General features: G+C 39.1%; 1 protein-coding gene across 1 annotated transcript in view; it reads right to left on the bottom strand.

Annotated features, from left to right (window-relative positions):
- LOC124284816 (transmembrane protein 128-like) overlaps positions 1-19332 on the bottom strand; it is a 72033-nt gene extending 52701 nt beyond the window's left edge. The window contains exons 1-2 of the mRNA XM_046720937.1: positions 19217-19332; positions 16747-16969 (exon numbers count right to left, since the gene is read on the bottom strand). Of these exons, the coding sequence (XP_046576893.1) occupies positions 16747-16969; positions 19217-19304 (311 nt within the window). The 5' untranslated portion in view covers positions 19305-19332. The remainder of the gene's footprint in view (positions 1-16746; positions 16970-19216) is intronic.
- Between the last annotated feature and the right edge of the window lie 1043 nt (positions 19333-20375).

The raw sequence follows: 20375 nt of genomic DNA, 5'->3' as shown, positions 1-20375 counted from the left end.
GTCTGTTCCATCTGTGTGGTGAGGGGTAGGGAGTCAGGTAACATGTCTCTGTTCCATCTGTGTGGTGAGAGGGTAGGGAGTCAGGTAACATGTCTCTGTTCCATCTGTGTGGTGAGGGTAGGGAGTCAGGTAACATGTCTGTCTGTTCCATCTGTGTGGTGAGGGTGGGGAGTCAGGTAACATGTCTGTCTGTTCCATCTGTGTGGTGAGGGTAGGGAGTCAGGTAACATGTCTGTCTGTTCCATCTCCTTGGCTAATGTAGGAAGTCGGGGAACATGTTCATCTCTGAATGGTGACTGGACACTGCTCCATCTCTCCCGAAGCATTTGTTGACCATGCAACAAACCATCAACATTTCTCAAAGTTTCCTGATCAATAACCAGTCCTGGACGATCTCCGTCAGAAAAAATAAAATCTTGTCCGATAACACTGGTTCCAATCAAGGAAGTAAAACATCCATGGAGATTCTTGACAGCATTATAGCGATTGGGAAATAAACAAGGAAAATATCAGAGGACTTTGCAGAAATAATTTGATCCTCATCAATTTTTTATTCATTACGCAACTGGCAGATGGAGATAATTCTGCCATTCTTTATTGATATTCAACAAAACGGTGGAATCCACCTGACACTGGTCTGACAAATGAGGAAAATAATCAGAGCAGAAAGTAGAAGAAGATGCGACTTGGCGTGGACGAGTAATTGTAGCTGCCCCCATTATATGTGCTATCTGCCCCAGCTCTCTGCTGTTGTAATTGATTATTCCCCCTGCAAGCCTCCATACTTCAGCTTCTCATACTAAACAGCTGTCCCTGATTTCAAACGACTTTCTCCATGGAAATGAGTGCAAATGAATTGCAATATATTGCTACTAAACTGCTATACACTGTGACACTTCGAGCTGATTTATCAAAGCTTTGCCACATGGAGTTATGGGTAATTTACGAGACACCTCCAAAGTGACACAAACATTTCCTAACAGAATTTGACATACAGTGCTGATGACTCCATTGATCGTAAGTGTGGCTGGAGTGCCCAAAATGGCCCCCGCCCACTCCCACAGGATATCTCAAGTTGTACAAATCTACAGTTATTGATTTCTTAGATTACGTGGAATGCAGGGCAGGGAATGGCAGGCAAACAGCCGCACGTTACTTCAATAAATAGCATCTTGCTCGCCATATATCCTATTTACCTTCATACTGTCATAAAAATATCTGATCGACTTAGTTCTCCTATTAAATTCTACCATCAACATGGGAAATTGGTAAATATATCATCACTAGGGCATGAAAGTCAAAGGGATGTTGAGCAGTAGGGTCGTGTTTGTGGATGATTTTCAGCAATAGAGAAACTCAGGTCTTTCATATATATGCTCTATCAATCAAATTTGTTATTGACAATTTGACCTTTTTTGTGTTTGCCAGATCAAACTGCCCTAGATTAGTCTCGTGTAGTTGGTTGTGAACAGGGAGTCTTCATTGCTTGGAACTGTCAGCTGCTCTCAAGGATCAAATTTTACATTAGACTAATAGTAGGGGTTGGTAGCGTCAACATTCCCACGCGTAAATCAGAGCACAGTCGGGGAGTAGTGATTGTTGTGGTCGTAACTAATCACCATGCATAAAGCAGATAAACATAGTTCCTGTAAGTGTAGTTTGGGGAATTGGTATATATAGCAAGATTGATCACTGGTCCAAAGGATAAATTGATAATCAATAAATGATTGATCATGAATGAAAATAGAAAGAGGAACTAGTGCATTCCAGATACATTTAAAGTGAGTAAAATGGCCGAGTAACGTGGTCTCCGTGATGAAGGATGACACTATGTTGGTCCCAATGTATACTACTCAAAGTAAGATAGAGAACATGTGGTCTCCTTGATGAAGGATGACACTATGTTGGTCCCAATGTATACTACTCAAAGTAAGATAGAGAACACATGTTACATGGTCTCCTTGATGAAGGATGACACTATGTTGGTCCCAATGTATACTACTCAAAGTAAGATAGAGAACACATGGTCTCCTTGATGAAGGATGACACTATGTTGGTCCCAATGTATACTACTCAAAGTAAGATAGAGAACACATGGTCTCCTTGATGAAGGATGACACTATGTTGGTCCCAATGTATACTACTCAAAGTAAGATAGAGAACACATGGTCTCCTTGATGAAGGATGACACTATGTTGGTCCCATGTATACTACTCAAAGTAAGAAGAACACATAGAGAACACATGGATCCCTCCTTGATGAATGTGGGATGACACTATGTTGGTCCCAATGTATACTACTCAAAGTAAGATAGAGAACACATGGTCTCCTTGATGAAGGATGACACTATGTTGGTCCCAATGTATACTACTCAAAGTAAGATAGAGAACACATGGTTACATGGTCTCCTTGATGAAGGATGACACTATGTTGGTCCCAATGTATACTACTCAAAGTAAGATAGAGAACACATGGTTACATGGTCTCCTTGATGAAGGATGACACTATGTTGATCCCAATGTATACTACTCAAAGTAAGATAGAGAACACACTTGATGGTCTCCACTATGTTGATGAAGGATGACACTATGTTGGTCTCCCAATGTATACTATGTATAAAGTAAGATAGAGAACACATGGTCTCCTTTGATGAAGGATGACACTATGTTGATCCCAATGTCTACCTGACTCAAAGTAAGATCAAAGAGATAGAGAACATGGTCTCCTTTGATGAAGGATGACACTATGTTGATCCCAATGTATACTACTCAAAAAGTAAGATAGAGATGACACTATGTTGGTCCCAATGTGGTACTACTCAAAGTAAGATGATGGTCTCCCTTTGATGAAGGATGACACTATGTTGATCCCAATGTATACTACTCAAAGTAAGATAGAGAACACATGATGAAGGATGACACTATGTTGGTCCCAATGTATGATGAAGTAAGATAGAGACATGTGGTCTCCTTGATGAAGGATGTATGTTGTCCCAATGTATACTACTCAAAGTAAGAAGGAGAGAACACATGGTCTCCTTGATGAAGGATGACACTATGTTGATCCCAATGTATACTACTCAAAGTAAGATAGAGAACACATGGTCTCCTTTGATGAAGGATGACACTATGTTGATCCCAATGTATACTACTCTCAAAGTAAGATAAGATAGAGAACACATGGATAGAGAGACACATGGTCTCTCCTTGATGAAGGATGACACTATGTTGGTCCCAATGTATACTACTCAAAGTAAGATAGAGAACACATGTAATGGTCTCCTTGATGAAGGATGACACTATGTTGTCCCAATGTATACTACTCAAAGTAAGATAGAGAACACATGGTTACATTGTCTCCTTGATGAAGGATGACACTATGTTGGTCCCAATGTATACTACTCAAAGTAAGATAGAGAACACATGGTAATGTGGTCTCCTTGATGAAGGATGACACTATGTTGATCCCAATGTATACTACTCAAAGTAAGATAGAGAACACATGGTAATGTGGTCTCCTTGATGAAGGATGACACTATGTTGGTCCCAATGTATACTACTCAAGAACACATGGTAATGTAGCCCTTGATGAAGGATGACACTATGTTGGTCCCAATGTATACTACTCAACTGAAGTTAAAGATTACCTGATCTTCAATGCAATATTTAGTCAGACATGACAAACTTTAAGTAGAGTAATAGGAAAGAATCAAATGTTCTTCTTTGGGCAGAATACTGTTCTTGAAACATTAGCAGTTAAAAAGATCAATATATGTAGAGTTATAGTTTTAGATTGTCCAGTCAGTTTGAGAAGAAATGGAAACTGACTTAAGACTGTAGAAGGACATGATGCCATCAGGACACATGAACCTTCAGTCCTGAGCCCTGTCCCATAAAGCAATTTTAGCGCTAAGTTTATGTTACGATCACCTTCACGCTAAAACATTCTGGGCATGACACATTGTAACCTATGTTGGGAATAAAACTCAGGTCTTTGATGTGATGAATGAACACTTTAACCACTAGACTAGCCCACCTTCACTTCTGGCAATGAACCAAGGCATCATGACACCCTATTCTTTGTATGGCAGTAGCATCAACAAGCCAGAATGTCTGGCAGCAGCTTTGTACAGAGCTGGATGTATTGGGGGAGATATGACTCAAATCTGATGTCAACAGAATCCAAAGCTTTCTCTAACTTCAGCCATGTTATTGTGGATACATATCCCTTATCTATAGGCTTGCATAAGAAGCAACAGCTGCATCGATTGTACATGTTATAGATAATAACCATTTAATTCCTGACTAAAAAGGAACTGAATTATAAAACAGCATGATGTCAACGTTTAAGGAATGAAATTTATCCATGCTTATCCATCTTTTCAACGTTACCTCTTTAGAGGTCTTCGCATGCCATAGCCATTGAAGTCTGATTCTACAGATCACACTGACAGTACTTCAGAACCAATGCATCAAATCCCTGACAGATTGTCTATTTCTCAATTTGAACTGTCAGACAAACCGTATCATCTTACAAGCGCACAAAAATACACTATATACGACACTTCATGGGGATGATGACTTGAGATACTGCTACCAAATTCCGACGCTCATACCTATATCCTACTTGTTGCCATGGCATCGACCAGAGGTTTCTTGAGTTTCATCCATAAGAATTGTCTAACGGTTATAAACAGTTGTGTGGAAAAGAGGAGGCTGGTTACGACAATAATTCACAGATAATTGCATCTATTTCATCTGATTTATAATTTGATTGCTTCCTCGGCCTTGGCTATCTCAACATTAATTTACGTAAATGAAACTTCTCCATGGAAAAGCTAACGTTTTTCTCCTTATTGACAATTTTCCTCTGACGACGTCAGCTAATTGAGTCATAATTTCAGGAAGCGGTCATCTAAACAGGCAGTTGGTGTTCGTCTGTGTACAGTGCTGAGATGGGGAGGTTGGGAGTGCATCTCCCTGGAGAATACCCCATCCACGCTCTCCTCATGAATATGCATAGAAAGTAACTTGTACACGGGCCCAGACCATTACAACCGGGGAAACACTATTAACTAAGATCAAGATATCAAATTAACCACAAGATACCTGTGTTCCACCATGGCAGAGATAGAATCCCATATGAGAATCATGTGCAATTGAAACTCGTTATCTCAGTGGAGAAACAAAATCAATATGAATTTAACATCAGGCCCAGAATATAAAATAGTTTCATTTCAGCAATAAAAACAAACATAAAGATTTTCTTTATTATGGTGACATTACAACTGAAAGGTTATGTGGCTGGGAAGGGCCATTAACTCTCAGCGGGGACTTGTCCCAACTCAACTCTCATTCTACACAGCAAGATCATCTCTGTCCCAAACATTTTTCTAAACCAATAAATACCTTTCCCTCTTCAGTCCAAACTGAATTTACATGCAGCACTGCCCTTTTTCAGAAAGATGAATTCTTTTGCAAGAAACACATTTCTATGCAGCATGATGACATGTCTCTTTCCAACAAAGTAAACTCTAATCCGCATGCTGAACTGTCAACATTCATGTAACAGTGGTGAACTATCTTAAACAGACACTACAACAGTGGTGTATCCTACACTGACACTACACTAGAACAAACAATGGTGTATCCTACATAGACACAACAACAATGGTGTATCTTACACAGACACTACAACAATGGTGTATCTTACACAGACACTACAACAATGGTGTATCTTACACTGACACTACAACAATGGTGTATCTTACACAGACACTACAACAATGGTGTATCTTACACAGACACTACAACAATGGTGTATCCTACACAGACACTACAACAATGGTGTATCTTACACTGACACAACAACAATGGTGTATCCTACATAGACACTACAACAATGGACACACTACAACAATGGTGTATCTTACACAGACACTACAACAATGGTGTATCTTACACTGACACTACAACAATGGTGTATCTACACAGACACTACACAGACACTACAACAATGGTGTATCTTACACTGACACTACAACAATGGTGTATCTTACACTGACACTACAACAATGGTGTATCTTACACAGACACACAACAACAATGGTGTATCTTACACAGTTGACACTACAACAATGGTGGTACACAGACACTACAACAATGGTGTATCTTACACAGACACTACAACAATGGTGTATCTTACACAGACACTACAACAATGGTGTGGACACTACAACAATGGTGTATCTTACACTGACACTACAACAATGGTGTATCTTACTTGACACAGACACTACAACAATGGTGTATCTTACACTGACACTACAACAATGGTGTATCTTACACAGACACTACAACAATGGTGTATCTTACACAGACACTACAACAATGGTGTATCTTACACAGACACTACAACAATGGTGTATCTTACACAGACACTACAACAATGGTGTATCTTACACAGACACTACAACAATGGTGTATCTTACACAGACACTACAACAATGGTGTGACATCTTAGACACTACAACAATGGTGACACTACAACAATGGTGTATCTTACACTGACACTACAACAATGGTGTATCTTACACTGACACTACAACAATGGTGTATCTTACACTGACACTACAACAATGGTGTATCTTACACTGACACTACAACAATGGTGTATCTTACACAGACACTACAACAATGGTGTATCTTACACAGACACTACAACAATGGTGTATCTTACACAGACACTACAACAATGGTGTATCTTACACAGACACTACAACAATGGTGTATCTTACACTGACACTACAACAATGGTGTGTATACAACTTATACTGACACTACAACAATGGTGTATCTTACACTGACACTACACTGACACTACAACAATGGTGTATCTTACACTGACACTACAACAATGGTGTATCTTACACTGACACTACAACAATGGTGTATCTTACACAGACACTACAACAATGGTGTATCTTACACAGACACTACAACAATGGTGTATCTTACACTGACACTACAACAATGGTGTATCTTACACAAGACACACTACAACAATGGTATCTTACACTGACACTACAACAATGGTGTATCTTACACAGACACTACAACAATGGTGTATCTTACACTGACACTACAACAATGGTGTATCTTACACAGACACTACAACAATGGTGTATCTTACACTGACACTACAACAATGGTGTATCTTACACTGACACTACAACAATGGTGTATCTTACACTGACACTACAACAATGGTGTATCTTACACTGACACTACAACAATGGTGTATGGTGACACTCAACAATGGTGTACTGACACTACAATAATGGTGTATCTTACACAACAATGGTGTATCTTACACTGACACTACAACAATGGTGTATCTTACACAGACACTACAACAATGGTGTATCTTACACAGACACTACAACAATGGTGTATCTTACACTGACACTACAACAATGGTGTATCTTACACTGACACAACAACAATGGTGTATCTTACACAGACACTACAACAATGGTGTATAATACACAGACACTACAACAATGTTGTATAATACACAGACACTACAACAATGGTGTCTGATTGTTTAACACTCGTAGAGTTGCGGCTTCTACACTGACTCAACAGTTTTCAGAACATAAGATGTCAAATGATAACTCCTCTGAAACGTATGTTACAAAACAATGAAAAAACATTGCTCTAGGTATAATCTGAAAACTTTCTCCTAAAAACAAAAAGGATAAATTGTCTAGTTCCCATGACAACACTGTCGCTCAGCAGCAGTTGGGAGGTTACTGTTATGCCAAGCTGTGTTTGTGGTCAATTTACTTCGGCTGTTTTTGAAATGTTTTTTCAATAATATTTGACACAGAGACTATTTAATCAATATTCCAGAGCGAGGTCGGCAATTTACTTCCATCTGCCAGTGGGCTTGCCACACAAAAAACTCATATAATTCATTTGAAAAGGGACTTTTTATTTCTAGATTGATGTTCCATATTTTTTTCCTTGATTTGATTTCAGGACTTGTGCAGTCTTCGCACTAGTTGATGTCACATGGCTGGACTCCAAATTTACAACATTTTGGCTTTACTCTCAGTGCACTGGGGCTATGAGACCATGTGGGCAAAGGGAGGTAACTCCAGACACATTTGTCACAAGCTTTACTGATCTATCTATCCCAGTCCCCATCGACCTGGAAATTCACAATTTTCTTGTCAGGAACACTTGGTTGCTTTTTCTTCTACTGTTGGATATAAGCGTTCATTTCATGTCAATTCCAAAACTTATTAGTCGTGGAATGTTCTCCATTATTTCAACACATGAACATTACATTGAAAGCCAATAGCCTGCAAACAATCTAAAATTGTATTTTGCATGAAATCCTGACATTTTGTCGATTCTAAGTGATACAGTGATATTTTAGATATTGACAATGATGAAAATTGTTGAAGAAATTAGCTGTTCCATCAGAACACGCTTTCACTACTGCTGTTTTTTAAAGGCCGTGGTGCACTTCACTGATTGTAATACTAGCTACACTACTGGACGCCATGAACTAGGGGTGACTATTGAGGGGGAAACAACTATTGTGATAGCGAAGACTATTGCCACCAACTCTCATTTGAAGTCATTTCCCAAATGTTTATATGAAATAAAAACAGGTTAAAGTAGTTTCAGTCAATTTAATAGCTGACAAGAAACTTGAAACCCAGATCAGGTAAACAATTAAAACAAACTCAGTGAAGCTGCAAGTCTACACTCTAAATCAAAGTGAACGAATTGGTACTTCCTGTAATTTGCACTGACATTTATTATCGGAAGTCAATTACCAAACTATCGATAGTCACACATACTATTGATGCATCGATAGTTTTTCGTTTCTACCATCGATGAATTGCTATCAGAGACTCAACTATTACAATGCATCGATAGTTTGATGCATCATTACAGCCCTACCATGAACCCTCACGTATCTCTTCCTCCCATGAACCAACAAAGTACCAACCTGTCTGTACCATTGCTTATCCTTAACCGAACGTAACCACAGCCCACAATGTATTATTCTGTACCATCGCCCATCTTGAACCAACCTCTACCACTACTGACCTTGTTCGTGAAGCAGAAGACCCAGGTTCACTTCCCTACATGGGTACAATGTGTGAAGCCAATTTCTGGTGTCATTTTGCTGGAATGTTACTAATAGAAATGTAAGAAACAGTCACTCACTCAGTGACCACTGATCTTGTCTGTACCAATCCCAACTGTGAGCCACCCTGCATCACCCAAATGCCATGGTCCAATCTTGAACATTCCTGAACCACTGCCAACCTTCAACCACCTTTTACCACTGTTAAGCTTGATCTACCCTGAACAGCCTTCTTCCACTGTCAAGCTTGATCTACCCTGAACAGCCTTCTTCCACTGTCAAGCTTAATCTACCCTGAACAGCCTTCTTCCACTGTCAAGCTTAATCTACCCTGAACAGCCTTCTTCCACTGTCAAGCTTGAACAGCCTTCTTCCACTGTCAAGCTTAATCTACCCTGAAAAGCCTTCTTCCACTGTTAAGCTTGATCTACCCTGAACAGCCTTCTTCCACTGTCAAGCTTAATCTACCCTGAACAGCCTTCTTCCACTGTCAAGCTTAATCTACCCTGAACAGCCTTCTTCCACTGTCAAGCTTAATCTACCCTGAACAGCCTTCTTCCACTGTCAAGCTTAATCTACCCTGAACAGCCTTCTTCCACTGTGAAGCTTAATCTACCCTGAACAGCCTTCTTCCACTGTTCAAGCTTAATCTACCTGAACAGCCTTCTTCAACTGTCAAGCTTAATCTACCCTGAACAGCCTTCTTCCACTGTCAAGCTTAATCTACCCTGAACAGCCTTCTTCCACTGTCAAGCTTTAATCTACCCTGAACAGCCTTCTTCCACTGTCAAGCTTAATCTACCCTGAACAGCCTTCTTCCACTGTCAAGCTTAATCTACCCTGAACAGCCTTCTTCCACTGTCAAGCTTGATCTACCCTGAACAGCCTTCTTCCACTGTCAAGCTTAATCTACCCTGAACAGCCTTCTTCCACTGTCAAGCTTAATCTACCCTGAACAGCCTTCTTCCACTGTCAAGCTTAATCTACCCTGAACAGCCTTCTTCCACTGTCAAGCTTGAACAGCCTTCTTCCACTGTTAAGCTTGAACTAGCCTGAAAACCCACTTCCAAGCCGTCAAGCTTAATCTACCCTGAACAGCCTTCTTCCACTGTCAAGCTTAATCTACCCTGAACAGCCTTCTTCCACTGTCAAGCTTAATCTACCCTGAACAGCCTTCTTCCACTGTCAAGCTTAATCTACCCTGAACAGCCTTCTTCCACTGTCAAGCTTAATCTACCCTGAACAGCCTTCTTCCACTGTTAAGCTTGATCTACCCTGAACAGCCTTCTTCAACTGTCAAGCAATCTACCCTGAACAGCCTTCTTCCACTGTCAAGCTTAATCTACCCTGAACAGCCTTCTTCCACTGTCAAGCTTAATCTACCCTGAACAGCCTTCTTCCACTGTCAAGCTTGAACAGCCTTCTTCCACTGTTAAGCTTGATCTACCCTGAACAACCTTCTTCCACTGTCAAGCTTGATCTACCCTGAACAGCCTTCTTCCACTGTCAAGCTTAATCTACCCTGAACAGCCTTCTTCCACTGTCAAGCTTAATCTACCCTGAACAGCCTTCTTCCACTGTCAAGCTTAATCTACCCTGAACAGCCTTCTTCCACTGTCAAGCTTGAACAGCCTTCTTCCACTGTTAAGCTTGATCTACCCTGAACAGCCTTCTTCCACTGTCAAGCTTAATCTACCCTGAACAGCCTTCTTCCACTGTCAAGCTTAATCTACCCTGAACAGCCTTCTTCCACTGTCAAGCTTAATCTACCCTGAACAGCCTTCTTCCACTGTCAAGCTTAATCTACCCTGAACAGCCTTCTTCCATTGTTCACCTGTAACCGTGTTACCTGTAACCATCAAGAGCTTGCATGATTTGTGCTTTGGTGCTCAAGGGCATTATGTTTATTATTATTTTTATTATTATTATAGGATATTTATATAGCGCACATATCCATGCACCCATTGCTTGCTCAAGGCGCTGGTATTTGTTTCCCTCATGTCATGTCAAACACAGGGAACAGAAGGAAGTTGTCACTGAATTTTCTCAACAACATCCCTGTCAACTCTCACGCATACTGTGTGAGACTCATGCATTTTACCTCAATGTCATGCACTCACACATTATGTCTCTAAACTCATGCATTATTGAAAAAAATACAAATAAACTAGCGTTAAATGACACAAAAATCATCTTTAAATCATTTAAAAACCGACCCTACAACCCCCCACCAGGGAGTCGCCCTGGACCTGAATGGGGGCTGCCCCCACTGGATAATAGTAATAATAAGGCTAGTTTTTGCGCCTAGAATCCAACGCGATGCTGTTCTCTGGCGTTACATTATTACCCTGGCGGAATTGTACTTTCAAAGCTGCTACTAAGTGCTTCGTGCGACCGTATAGGTCCGTACATCTGCTTCTCAGGTACCCATTTTAAACAGCTGGGTGGACTGAGCGCAATGTGGATGAAGTGCCTTGCCCAGGGATACAACACAGTATGAGACCCAGGTCACAAATTTTGGTGTCTCCACCGGGAGTCAAACCTGGGCTTTGGCGTGAGAGGCCAGCATGCTAGCCACTACACCACTGTGCTCCTGTGGATCCCAGCTTCTCACTCATTGGAACTTTCAAGTGTTGACAGCTATGCAACAAACTGTCAATTTATGACAAACAACTTCAAGCAACCAATGACAACAGACTTCTACTCCACAGGAACTGGGAGCCCAGTCAGTATAGACCAAGAACTCCACAACCTGTTATAGCATGGAACTACATGGGATGGCCATACTCAGTCACCTTGATGGTATAGAATGTTGTTCAGAACGTCAACCACAGGTATGCTTGTCCAACTAAATCATTTACAGACTGTGATACATAACTGGAATACTGCTGACTGCCAACAACCACCTAATCAGGAGATTCACGTCGTAATCAGGGAAAACGCTGTTGCTCAGACCCAACAAACTAATGAGACAAGAGGATGAGAAATAACTGTACATCATCTGATTCAATGCTTCTCATTGCAGGCAAACAAAACGAGCCCAAGTAATGTATAACAGGTGCCTGGTCGCCATTACAGTTACATTCACTCATGCTGCCTGCAAGAAAGGGGCAAACAAGATTAGTGGCTGGGAAAACCAAGTCACATTTATCATTCTGCTAACCCATCTAACTGAAAACATTCCAGGGTAATTAAACCAACCTAATGATCATCCTCCAAAAATAATGACTGACAGATCGAGAGACATTAGTTGCTATAGAAACGGGTTAACAAAAATAATCGAGTGTCAATTTGAAGAAGAATGAGTGTCCATAAGGACAGAAAATGGCAGAAGAAATATTGAGTTGAGTGAAGACTTGATAATTCATGATCAATACTGCCAACAGTTAATAAATCTCATAAACAAAAAAATTGGCATGTCAAGGGTCATCTCAAAACATGTGATGAAGAATAACACAAGCACTATATAACATCTCAACAAGGGACCTTCTCAAAACATGTGAGGAAGGATAACACAAGCACTCATATTAGGGGGGCCAGCTCAACACATAGAAAGGTGGATTACACAAGCTCTACACAACATCTCAACGAGGGGCCATCTCAACACATGGAAGGTGGATAACATGAGCACTGCACAAAATCCCATCTAGGGGCCATCTCAACACATTGAAATATATATAATTCAAGCACTACACTACATCTGATTAAGGGACCATCTCAACACATGTAACAAAGGATAACAAGAGCCTGACACAACATCTCAACAAGGGGCCATCTCAATACATCTAATGGTGGATAACAGGCACTACACAACATCTCATTAAGGGGCCATCTCAGCAATTGCAGTGACTCAAATCATGCAATGGTGAATAACCAAACACTGTGTTTAATGTTATTATGGGGCAATCTGAACAACACTAAACAGGGTTGGAAATTATCACAAGCCTGCTGGCCTGACCAAATAATGTTACAGATATTCTCAGTGCTAGCAGAATTTCAAACATTTTCCTTGAAAATATTGCTATATGTTATTCATATTCATGCAGGCAGAAGTCTTTGGTTAATTTCCATCCCAGCTTCAACAGAACAACATCTTATCCAAAGGTCAAATCAAATTCTGCCACACTTTTGACAACATCCCCACTGGGAAACACCACATTCAGCGACAATTTAAACAGCTGTCACTTCTGACAATTCCCCCAAGAATGAAACTAAATTAAGTTGTAAACAAGCAGTTTTTCACTCAAAACCATATATAATGGTCCATCTCAGCACCAATCTGGTGATACAAATTCGGTTTTCAAGATGTGTGTGTTATTACACATCAATGTCCAGAAATGCCATTTAGAAACAACATGGTTCTCAATCTTGGTGGTCACATGTTGGGATGTCTTAAAACAACTTTACATCTCGCACCTTGTATGTGTCTTCATTTGACTCACTCAGGACTTGTGATAATTAGAAAAATAACTAGACAAACCGTCTAATATAGACATAGAAATTAGAATATTGTACAATTTGTAGCCACCATGTTATTTGTGATGAATTTCACATTACGGTATCTTATCATATACAGCTCTTGATGATGAAAAAGCACACTTTCAAGTTACTTTTGTTATAACACTCATATTGATAAATATATTTCCTTTATGAAATCCAACTATCCCCCTTTGGTACAGAAACTGTCCCTGTTTTATCATACATTTCTAACATATTTAAATGTATATAAGCTATCATGGCACATTGTATCACAATATATGTATGTTCTCTAAATCATGTTGTTTGATTTATGAGAATATAATACTGTTCTGTTCAGCTGAGATAGACCAGCTGGGAAACATAACTGCCATTTGTCACATCTGCTGGTCAGCCAATGTAATTTGGGTAATTATTACTTTTACTTCAGTACAGCAGAGCTCTCGGTGAGTGGTGTATCTGCAAAATATACCACTTTAACAAATCAATTTTGAGTTACTTTCTTACATATACACATGGACAATTTCATAAGGAAAATAGATAACAACATTATTTAATTACCAAGTGTATCGTTTTTAAACTCCATATGGTACCTAATCTTTTTACCAGTCAATATTACTTATCAAATGTCGGCTTCACACATACACAAACTACAGTCTCCTGGGCCTAGATTTTGGAAGCTCTCTTAGTGCTAAGATAGCCATAAGTTAATGTTAATGTATGGCACTTACGACTATCTTAGCGCTAAGAGAGCTTAAAAAATCTAGGCCCTGCTGTGAATACTTTATGAACAAGGTGCTGCATGTCAAGAATTGTTAATCAGACATAAATATTGATGTTGCAAGTTTACAAGATTAGTGATATAGTACTCCATTAATTTCCATTCAGTACTCTAAATGTACACTTAAGGTTTTCCAGTACTCTCATATTGAAAAAATAAGGAGTACGTACTCCTGATGTTGAAAAATTCACTAGAGCCCTGAGCATGATTGACAAATTCGTCTTCCACACATCAAAACATCCAAACAGTAAAGAAGACAAGCTAAACCTTGGTGAAATGACCATGATTGGTGGGTTGGTTTGTTGTTAACGTCACGCTCAGCAATATCCTAGCTATATGGCGGCAGTCTGTAAATAATCAAGTCTGGACCAGACAATCCAGTGATCAACAGTATGAGCATCGATCTATGATGTGTCAACCAAGTAAGTGAGTCTGACCACCTGATCTAATTAGTTGCCTCTTACCACAAGCACAGGTTGCAGAAGATCAATTCTAACCTGGCTCTTCATGGGTAGAAATGACAATGAAAGTTACATACAATATGCAGACAGTGAAAACATCATTTTCGAAGAAACTATGAACAACATGTGAAAAGATGACCAAAATGCTCTATGTGCATTTATTAATAATCATGTTTATCAATATTTTTCATTTATTTGCAGCAAACACATCAGTGAAAGGAAAATCAATAGCAGTTGATGTTTTCAGCCCATATTGAAATGCATTTCATTTTAGCAAATTGGTGGAAATTGGTGAAAAACATTGTAATGATTCCATCCGAATTGTAATGGTGATCATTTCTGCTATCCGGAGGCCAATCAATGAATGTATTCTAAGTTCATACCCCTTCAAATGTACTTATTTGAGCTCAATTGGCAGTGCGCTCATATTGTGGTCTATGTCATTAATGTTATGCCTTATACATGAACTGAGACGGTGGAGTAGCCCAGGGTATGAAACTCCCAAAATGTTCAGCCAGACCACAGCGCGCTGGTTAGATGTAAAACTTGCCAGCACTTACCAAAACTTACCTGCCCACAAAAATACCAATTTACTTAGTATAATTAAATTAAAACTTGTAAAATATTGATAAAACTAATATTAACTTCATATACAAGTCTAAATTTAACCCGACCGTCAGGCAGGTGAATTTGAGAATCTGGCAGTCCGTGTTGAAAATAACCCATCCCGGGCGATCGGCAGGCAGGTATTTTGAACGCTGGGTAGCCTAGTAGTTACAGCCTTCACTCGTCACACTGAAACCAGGTTTCAATACCGTAATGTGTACAATGTGTGAAGCCCATTTCTGGTGTCCCTTGTTGTGATATCACTGGAATATTGCCAAAAACTGCGTAAAACTAAACTCACTCACTTACTCACTCTGTATCCTCACATACAGTATTTTCTAACAATTCTCACTATGGCCATACACTTTTAAAAAATACATTTGCATTAAAGATGTTATGTTAAAGTCTGCACTAACGCTCCAGAGGAATTAAAAGTTTGAAACCTGTACACGAAATATGAATGTTTACCCCATACAAATGTATAACCCAGACATACAGCATCAGCATCATATTTAGTCACCATGACAGCATCAATCTGTCAGCATGAGCTCATATTTACAGACTCTGTCACTTGAAATAGAATCACAAAACATCATGATGACAAGTGTGTGTGTATAGATGCATGTGTGTTGGTATTAGTTAAACTGATAACAAGCCATTCCGGACATAAGGAACGTTTTTCACAGTAATTACAAAAATTGCAAAGTGCTGTTTTGAAGAAATATCTATTTTGCTTGTGATAACCATCTTCTGTGAGTTACACGGTTACACACGTATCATATCATATCACCATGACAACATCCGTAAAGATAAACAAACATATGTCAGCTTGTCAACAATGAAAAGTAAAACAATCATTTGTCAGCATGAGTTGCATTATGATTACTAGTCACCATGGCAACATCGGAAAACTTACACCAACCCTTATCAACATGAAATGAAGTATATTTGATCCCCATGACCCCTTTTGTAAAGAAAAACAAACATCTGTCAAAATTATTGTCATAACTGATCACCTTTTGATAAGTATAACAATCACCAGTCAAAACAAGGATGACACATGACATTCACAGCAAAGTTGTATAACAGTCACCAGTCAAAACAAGGAAGACACATGACATTCACAGCAAAGTTGTATAACATTTACCAGTCAAAACAAGGAAGACACATGACATTCACAACAAAGTTGTAAAACAATCACTAGTCAAAACAAGGATCACACATGACATTCACAACAAATTGTATAACATTTACCTGTCCACACGGGGGTCGTATCTGATCACCATGACAACATCTGAGAAATAAAACACCGCCACACCAGCCACCAACCAGAGCACATTGACAATGCTGAATACAGATTCCTTTCGACGGTATTTTCCAAACTTTGCCTCAAATTTCTTCTGAGTTTCTGGGTCTATCTGACTGGTAAGTTTGCCAGCATTGGTACCACTGTATCGGTCTGGGTCCTCAAGGGCATCTGCAACATAATATTGCAAGAAAATCATAGGTACAACAGCTCACCTTAACTGATTCAATTACACAATATCACAACAGAGAGTATGTTGGTCTATGGTAAGTTTGTTGGTGGTTTGTTGTTTAACACCACACTCAGCAATATTCCATCTACATGGCTGATAAGTGAAAAGAAACTTAATTATTTTTATGAATGAATATGATGAATCACCTTTGATTGGATAAACTTTTTAACAATGTTTTCTGGTTTATCTAAGCAAAGAAAATTATTAAGCCACATGTGGTATGAAATAATTACAATAGATTTCATATAGTATATTAAGCAAGGATTATACAGAGGATGATACTTACATGAAAAATACAAACAATTTAAGCATTGTTTCAAGAAACACTCATTAGCTTTAACAGTTGCATTAGGAATGTTTGTGAGTTTAATAACTCAAATGTGATAGACGTTCAGCACCTGTCACCTAACTGATATATACTGCATTCATACTTCGGGTAATTGTGGTAAGGTTGGTATGGGTACCAAGGGTACTTGGGTTGAGTGAATCCCAAGCATTGCCTGGGCACCTGAAGGACTAACCTGACCCATTGATAGTCATGTGATATCTTGCTAATGACAACAACAACAAAAAAACTCAGTGATGCACTGCAATTCACCTTTCTGATACTGTACACATGACAACTTCAGTCAACCAGGTCATTTGTTTGTGTATCTAAATCATGTAAATAGAGATTTTGCTCATGCCCGGTAAAATAATTCACTATCAGACATTTTCTACCCACAGGTTGAGACCTCCAACGTTTTCCTGGGTTGGGTTGGATATTTGGGTTCTGGTACCCAGGGCGTAAATTTGGATGTGTCCCTGCTCTACATTCTGGGGCCCATGGTACAGACCCGTGCCAGTTATATTCGGACACTTGACGTATCTTCCATAGATTTACATGTTAATTTAGTGCAGCATAAATAATTTTCATGAATTTAATTTTCGTATGATCCAAGTCAATCATTTTACCTACAATCACATATAACGTATGTTATATTTGGGATTACAAGTTCAAGTTCAATTTATTTTGGTAATAGGGGCCATAGGCCCAGAGTACAAACAATATGTAACATTTTGTTTTGGTTACGAGTGTGAATGGCATAATAACACAAGCAGATACATTGTAGAATTGAACAATAATAATTATAGGTTGACAATATGATAATGCAAAAGTTGATAGGGCTAACTCACTTGCAGTTTGGTACAAAATTCTGAGAAAGAGCATATCAAGTCATAGCAAATTGTATATGTATATACAGTCCGTTTGAGTCAGAAACGGACCGATGAATTTCAAATTTTATCATTGTACAAAATTGCCACATAAATATAAATAGTACACATGTTTATCATTTACTAAAACCCAACAGCTTTCTTATATTTGAAAATTTTCCAGACTCCACCAAAAAAGTTCTTTAAGAAACTATCATTAAAATTTTGACACAGTTCACTATTTGTTACGAGGGAGGAGTGCAGAGAAAGGGACAGCCAGGTGTGCGAGAAAGGATGGAGACGGCACAGCACAGGCTAATGAATCAATAACTTGGTGGGCACTTGTGCACATGCTTCTCTAACACCTGGCTGTCCCTTTCTCTGCAATTTAATCAACATATGTACAGTGCCGTGAACTCCTTTAACATGGCGGCCTATGGGATTGTGGAACTATACGTAAGTTGATAAATGTGATGTCATTAGTTAAATAGTGGTTGAACTGAAAGTAGTATATGTGCGCAGAGCAGAGATGATTTCAAATTTGCCTTTCAAATTGTACAAAGACCTATCCTAAACTCACTTCATGAAAACTATTTATGCTACACTGACATAACATCTTAGTCTATGGAAATAACATCAAGTGTCCGAATATAACTGGCACGGATCTGTAGTTTCAAGATTATTTCCCATTTGCCATTATTTCAATCAAAGGAACGCTTTCAATCTGACACTGGTTTTATGACAGTGACACCTTGATTTTCATGCTTCACTTCAACTACTGAACACTTAATTCATCAGGCACGAACCGTTTTGTTGAACGAAGGGTCTCTCAATGAATAATTCATCAAGACATTTGTGCGGATATCTAGAAATTGAAGCCGCTCGAAAACCGGACTACTAGAATATATCGACAACTATTTACGTGTCAGGGGCTATAGGTTGTAACTACGAGGACATTTGACATCATGGTATTTTCCTGTATACATATATACCTGGATCAATTTGCTTCAGAAACTGTCCGGCAATTCTAGCCTGAACTCTCCTTTGAAACACTTCCCTGGAATCGTCTGAAGTCGCCATTTTGATACAATCAGGTTACGGTATTTATTCACAGTATTAATTTGACCATGACAACAAACCGCCTTTACACGAACAAAATAATATTACCGGTAGGCTCTTTTTATAAATGTAATAATATCTATAGAAGCACATTAGAGAGACGGTTATCTGTCGACTTCTAAGAAATGCCTACAAAAATGTAATGTAAATATAAGAATTGATTCTAAAAGTGACTGAAAACTGGAGAGATTGGAGATTATCATTTTTTTCTCCATATCATAAAGTTGTAAAGTTGCATGTTACAATATGTAATACCAGGGATACTCTATAGAGTCTCCCTGGTAATACGTATCAAACACGGACCAAACATTATCGGGATTTTGTAGTGTATCTAGAACACAGACATATCAGAAAGATATCAAAACCAGGATTTCAACAAAACACGAAGAACAGTTTAATCACTAGATAACACCCACATAGTCCCACTGATGCTACAAGCAAACACAGCGACGACAATGTATACACATTTATAGTGGAGTCAGTCTGGTCGATAACTAAACTCATCGATGCAACTATAACAAATAATGTATGTTTTTGCTATTTATTTCACTTTATTTTATGTTTCTAACAGGCTTAAAGGTTAGTCATCCGCGATAACTCCAGGGTATAAGTTCCGATAACCCTCCACTATCTAGTGGATGAAAGTTAGCTTGTTTGTTGTTTAATGTCGTATTCAGCAGTGATAAGGCGGCCGTCTGTAAATTAATATTCGAGTCTGGACCAGGCATCCAGTGATTGACATTCGGAGCATCGGTCTATATGCAGTTGGACATGCATCAGTTGGACATGCATCAGTTGGACGTGCATCAGTTGGACGTGCATCAGTTGGACATGCATCAGTTGGACGTGCAATATAAGACATTCATCAACCAAGTCACCCAGCCTGACCGTCAGGTCCCGTAACAGTTTTTCGATCTTTGTTGACCACTTGCCTTTGTGTTTTTGTACTTTCCACTACTGACAGGTTCTAACAGGACGGCTATTGGAAACCTGTAACATTGCATTTCAGTTCCGTCTTCTGACAGCTTTACC

Source organism: Haliotis rubra, unplaced genomic scaffold, assembly GCF_003918875.1.
Source record: "Haliotis rubra isolate DU_JTF1 unplaced genomic scaffold, ASM391887v1 Scf345, whole genome shotgun sequence".
NCBI lineage: Eukaryota > Metazoa > Mollusca > Gastropoda > Lepetellida > Haliotidae > Haliotis > Haliotis rubra.
The sequence above is the reverse complement of the archived record's forward strand: the minus strand, read 5'-3'. Positions and strand labels throughout refer to the sequence as shown.